Source organism: Sinocyclocheilus grahami, unplaced genomic scaffold (assembly GCF_001515645.1).
Source record: "Sinocyclocheilus grahami isolate Dianchi unplaced genomic scaffold, SAMN03320097.WGS_v1.1 scaffold291.1, whole genome shotgun sequence".
Lineage (NCBI taxonomy): Eukaryota > Metazoa > Chordata > Actinopteri > Cypriniformes > Cyprinidae > Sinocyclocheilus > Sinocyclocheilus grahami.
Window position 1 is genome coordinate 1612640 of NW_015505470.1, and position 6536 is coordinate 1619175.

Below are 6536 nucleotides of genomic sequence, written 5' to 3' on the forward strand. Positions count from 1 at the left end.
CTGTATGAGTTTCTGTCTTATGTTGAGCACAAAAGAAGATATTTTAAAGAATGCTGTTAACTAAACAGTAGCCATGGACTTCCATAGTATGGAAAAAATACTCTGGAAGCCAATGGCTACCGTCAAATGTTTGGTTACCAATATCAATATCTTCTTTTGTGTCCAACAGAGAAAAGAAACTCATACAGGTTTGGAACAACTTGGAACAAATTAACGTGTTAAATTGACAGCCCTAGTTTAAATACATGACAAGTTTACTTCTCAGTACAGTACATTCAACAGCACACTTTAACCATATAAAGACAATAGAAGTAATTATGAAATTATATTTAAATATATTTTAAGTCCTACTTTTGTCCTGTGGCTGCCGTCGCATTATCCAGATGGATGCTGCACACTGGTGGTGGTTGAGGAGAGACCCCCTCATGATTGTAAAGCGATTTGGGTGTACAACAATACACAATAAAGTGCTATATAAATGCATTAAAAAAACTTCAAAAGTAAAAAAAAAACACTCTTAAGTTTAACTTATTGCATTTCATATAAAATTTTAACTATAATTCATATTTAATTAAATTGCCGTTAACGTGTAGTTTAATGTCCAAAAACATTACATTTAGTTTGCACTAAAGTATATCATTTTAAAGTATATTATTTCCATAAGTACTCTTTTTTTTAAGTATTCTAAATTATACTTTTTTTTAAGTAAAGAAACATATTGTAGTATGGTTAATATGAAAATACTGTTTAAGTATTTATTCTTTAAAAAATCATATTTAGTTCAATGTGTAATTGTAAATTTTTAGTGAACCTTTTTTTGTACCGATTTCTTTGCCAAAACGTGACATATACAGTTATTACACGGAGGGTATTCTGTTAAATGCAGACCATGTATTAGTCAAATGTCTTTTCACTATAGAAATTTATTAGGTGTGTATTATTTTCGAATTATTAAATGGACTGGAGTCAATTATTCTGCTTGTACTATCGTTACCACACATAACGTTGCTCAGATGCTCGTCAGGTTTTTGTCCTTAAAATGCTCTTGTGTGTAGAACTAACTACTTATGCAGCTCATCTCTACTAAAAGCTATAAGTTTATCTGCTTCAACAACAGTGCCGTTATTACCTCTCTAGTGAGATACGTCATGTAGCTTTTAAGGTGCTAAAATGTTTTACTAATAAAATCGCCAGAGCAGCGCTAAAAACATGTTTTTTTGTGAGTTATTTGTCTGTACAGTTTGTATGTGCGTTTGTAAGGGAGAGAAAGTGGGAGTATGTGCTTTCCGTACATAATAAAATAGTATTTTGTGGCAAAAACATGGAAATAATTAGTAATTTTTAGCGTATTATTTACTATATTCATTTGCTTCATCAGTGTCCTTGTGGGTTTTGGTTCTTTTGCTGTTGTAGGCTGAAAGGAACTTTAATATTACTGAAATAATTTGCTGAAGCCATACGGACATGCAGTATGACCTGCCTGGTACTAATTTAGTCGCATGTTACCTTAAAAATAATTGCACACCTTAGAACGTTCATCAACCAATTAGATTCAAGCATTCAACAGCCCTATAGTATAATGTGCTACAAAAGACAAAATCTGCTACCGTATCCATTCTCCCATGTATGTGAATGGAGCACAAAACCTAGCGTGACCACTGTTTTAGTCACTTGCAGGCATGTATTTGCATGTCATAATCAGTGTTTTGGAAGATTTATTGTTAGCAGATAAAATAACCCTCATTCTGAATGATATCTGACCTTCTATGAATAATGACTACTTTTCAAAGCTGTAAATAATCGCAGTGATTCACTCCTGTACTAATTATAGCAGTAGTCAAGACTATGAGTCAGACCACCCCTGCAGCAGTCACAGAAATATCTCCACCAGTTCATCTGACTCTAAAGTCTGTTGCATTTATTGAACCCAACAGGTTTAGTGGCATTCAGGCAGCACCTCCAGAACCTGGCCAGAACCAAGGGTTTCCTGGAGCTGAACAAAGCCCAGATAGTGTTAGGAGATGGTGGAGCAGGCGATAAACCCACCAGTCCCCATGAGCTCCTAGAGCTTCACCACCCATTCAGCCACCAGGTCAGATAGCTATTTGTGCTGTTCTCTGTTTTCTATTTTTACATTTTATGCATGGGTATGTTGCCTTTGGATGTGAAATAAAATAGGTAGCAGAATACTGAAAAGAGTGTTTTTGTCTTAACTTTTTATTGTTAGACGTAGAATATGGCAGTTCTCTGTGATTTATGCTGGTATGAAACAATTCAAAATTTTAGGGAGAAGGACGCCAATGTCTAAGTGGAAAAGATACGTCGACATTCACTGGTAAAATGCACCCTTATCTGCTATCCAGGAGACAAAGTTTGGAGACACAGTACCTCGCTCAGCGACTACAGGTATACTTAATTACATACAAGATTGAACACAATAAAGAAAATGTAAAAATTCTACAAATCTGGTTTAAATCACATATGCCAAAAATGTTTAAATGTACCGTGTGTTCATGTTGTTTTTTTTATGGTTTTAAAAAACTTTTATACCATTTTCAAGTTTACTTGGTGTAACCATCAAGTAAAACTTAATATTTTCCATATAACATAAATATATGCGATCACACGTATATGTATAAAGTTATTGTTTTAAATAGATTTTTCAAGATAAAGGGTATTTTACCTTTTTTCTGTTGTTGTTTTTGGGGAGTCACACCACATGACATTTTACAGCCAAATTACATTTTTATTAAAAATTTTTTATTTATTTTGCCTGTTGGTTAAATCACATAACTTTGATTATGAGGACAACCATTTTTCAAATATTAATAAGCTGTGAGTTTTGTTAAAATATTGTTTTTCTAAGAAATAATAGTATAAGATTGCCAAACTACTTCTACAACGACTTTTAAAAAATGTAATTATGATAATCAGCACAGTTGTATCACCCTTACATTATTAGCTTTATGCACCTCAATTTTAATTCAGAAACTAAGACATCCCCATCATAGAAGATGAGTACTCAAGTCATTGCATGTATTAATTACATTTCTAATATATTATTGAAATTGACAGTAAAAACAGAACCAGACCAAACAAAATAATAATAATGATAAGTGTCATTGACCCAAATATCACAAAACAGTATTTAAAAATAGTATTTATTCCAACATAACATATTAATTAGGGCTGAAACGATTCCTCAAATACCTCGAGTAACTCGAATAGAAAAAATCATCGAGGCAAATTATTTGCATCGAGGCTTCGTGTAGTCCATTTACTGTAACTACACACGGAACACCGTGTTTCCCCACGGACCATTATTACTGACGCAAAACCCGATAAACGCTGGACCACAGACTGTAAAAAAAGCACTGGACATATTTAAAGGGGTTATATGATGCGATTTCAATTTTTCTTTTCTCTTTGGAGTGTCTATTATTTTGATTTATGCCTTAGTTTTAGTTTGTATTGTTTACCTTTTTTAAAGTAATGTGAAATTGATTTTTGTTTTTTATTTATTTATTTTATTTTTTTATTGATACATTTGTATTTGCATTTTGAATGCAATTTGGCAATTAAATGCATTAAATGGGTTTAGTTTTCACGGTTATTAATGTATGCAATTTCAGCAATAAAAATTTAAATTTTTCTAAAAAGAAAACAAATTAGTTGTTTATTTTAAGAGATCTATCTTATCTCTTGCATATTTAGTATTGCTCTTTAATAAAGAAAAATTACATCTTATCCCATTACTCGATTAATCGATGGAATAATCTGTAGAATACTTTATTACTAAAATAATCGATAGCTACAGCCCTAATATTAATCTCTAATCCCTACTGAAAATCTGATCTAAAACCAGCGCGACTTTATGTGCTAGTCCAGTTTAGTTTATGCTGGTTTAGTTCTGGAAATCTGAGCCGTTGGCAGTTATCTTCATAAAACATAAAAAAAAAGAAAATTTTGACAACTGGTGAACTAGATCTGCTATGCCTCCTGCTGCTGCAGAGCAAATATGGACTTGCTGTTGCCAATAGATACACAGACATGATGCTGTGGGAAAGTAAGATATGCTGCTACATGAATAGGCAAACATAAATCCCATAGCAGATCTAGACAGGTGGAGCTGGGGGAGGTGGAGGGTTTCAGAGGAACTCTGATAGCGTGCTGCAGGACTAGCTTACTATTGGCTGCAGGATCAGCAGAGGCCAATCAACTTGTGTCATGTAGTAAATAATGTGATTGTTAGCATGTAAAGGACTGAGCAATCTATAGCTTCATGACTGAACTGATACTTTTTTTTTATTATGACTTTTTTTTCCAGAGGGCCAGTCAGTTGGCAAGTGGTCTTGGAAGTGGACAGATGTTTTGTAAAGAGGCTGCACCGCGCACTTTAGAGCAACAACTCCAGGAGCACCGGTCAGGAACAACTTTTGTTCGAGACAATGAACATAACATTTGTGAATTTTGAAGACCGAATACAATCACTAGAAGCAGTCACTCGACTTCAGTGTCACAACCATTTAACTTCTTACGACCTTTATTTAAATTCTAAAATAAAGTTGGAAAATTTGAGTTGGGATAGTTTGATCAATTATAAACAAAAGGCTGTAAAATATGTTTTTTTTTGTGTTCAATGTCATGTTTAATGCCCCAACCACCTCTGTAGTCCCATTTAGCCACTTGTTAGCAACCACCTTTTTCCAAGACATGTAAAAGCTTTAAAAAAATTATAGGTAGTGTATTACTTGGTTTTAATGAATAATAAGCTTGGGTGAATCACAGAACTTATTTCAGGCATTGACTGTGATGACGAGTCTGGGTTTTAGGACTCATTCCTGCAGCACTATTGTAAAGTGTTACCACATTGCTGTTTGACTATTAGTAAACATTAACAGGCACGACCTCAATGTCAGCAGACAAACTAAAGTTGTTTCGGGTGGAGCAATGGTGAAAGATTACAAAAATCATCTGTGAAATAATATACACCAATGGTTATGCACAGTAAGAACAAACAACGTGCGTTAAAGTAAATAGGGTTCCTTTTGAGTTCATGTTGACTTTAAAATCACACTAGCGCACTTTAGAGCAACAACTCCAGGAGCACCGGTCAGGAACAACTGCCTTCATAATGCACTGATTTCCCGAAGTTGTCCTTAAGTTTTAGTTATTTTGAAACGTCTTGTTCAATTGTAATTCTCTACGCAGACTGCAGCAGAAGAGGCTCTATCTCCAGAAGCAGTCTCAGGTACAGGCTTACTTCCACCAGATGCAGCTGGCTGAGGATGCTTACCGCCCTCCCCAGGACAGCAGAGACCCCCAGAACAGCAGCGTTCCCTTATCCAGCCCTCCCTTCACACGGACCCTAACTCCTTTTCTGGAGCCTGGCACTTCATCCCTGACATACGTCCCCAAGCCTGCCCATTTCCCAGACTGGCCTCCACCGCCAGACAACTGCACAAACTACACCCCATCCCTCCCTACAGAGCCCCTGTACGCGTGGAGTCCTGCCCCGCCACCTCTCCCACCACGCAAAGCAGAAAGCCCTTCGGCACAACCTGCACCTGAAGCCACCTTCCTAGACTGTGAGATGATGGAGACCGTAGAGGCCCCACAGGGCTGTGTACTCGTAAACTAAATGTGAAATAAAGCACTCTGAGGCTGGCTCTCAGGCATAAGATGTGGCGAAAAACGCCCTCAGGGACGAACAAGACGCCATGGTTTGTGTCACATCTTATAAACCTACAGAACTGTGGTAGACCATTACAGAACTTCATTTTCAGAGATGTTTGTGAGATACGCTAGTGTCCTGAAATGTTTTTTGTTTGTTTTTTCTGGTAAGCACAGATTAAATGTAGTGCAGCAACCATAGAGTTTAAGAATCAGTATTAAAGCAATATTCCTTTTCCTATATAATACTCTAGAGTTCTATGAGTTTGAGTGTTTTTATTAGTTTGTTTCATCCTTAAATGATCAGTAGCTACTCAAGTTTTCCTTATTAGTATTGTCTGATTTTAAATAATAGATATAATCAACAGAGAAATGTGTAAATATTAGTACTTATCTAAGGGATAAAAAAAAGAAATAATGTTAAAGTCAACATGAAACAGCATTGAGTCTATTTTCCTGAGTGATGAACCTCTGAATGAAAGACGAGAACAAAATATAGAGTCAGACCTAAGTTTAAAACATTGCCAACACTTTACAATAATTAGGTATCAAACTGCCCAGAAAATAAACAACTATGAACAAACAATAATTTACAGCATTTATCAATCAACATTGATTTTAATGTATGCATATAATACTTTTTAACTTCTTTATATTTATATATTCACAATAATTAGCATTAGTAAATTAAAACAAAATAAACAAAGTAACAATAAACAATAGTATATTAATAAATGCTGTAACTTATTACCATTGATTTGTTAGTTCACAATACCTATTGTATTAACTAAGCACTAATTTAAGTGCTGCAGATATGATGTAATTTTGCTTTTGCAAGCCAACCCAGACATTATGGTTCATTC

At 35.0% G+C, this 6536-nt stretch overlaps 1 protein-coding gene across 3 annotated transcripts in view; it reads left to right on the forward strand.

Annotated features, from left to right (window-relative positions):
• The window catches only part of LOC107600780 (serine/threonine-protein kinase SIK2-like), a 36834-nt gene extending 30539 nt beyond the window's left edge, over positions 1–6295 (forward strand). For all 3 annotated transcript variants that reach the window (XM_016292747.1, XM_016292746.1, XM_016292748.1), the window contains 4 exons: positions 1935–2092; positions 2287–2406; positions 4328–4422; positions 5212–6295. In XM_016292747.1, the coding sequence (XP_016148233.1) occupies positions 1935–2092; positions 2287–2406; positions 4328–4422; positions 5212–5641 (803 nt within the window). In that variant the 3' untranslated portion in view covers positions 5642–6295. The remainder of the gene's footprint in view (positions 1–1934; positions 2093–2286; positions 2407–4327; positions 4423–5211) is intronic.
• The last annotated feature ends 241 nt before the right edge of the window (positions 6296–6536 follow it).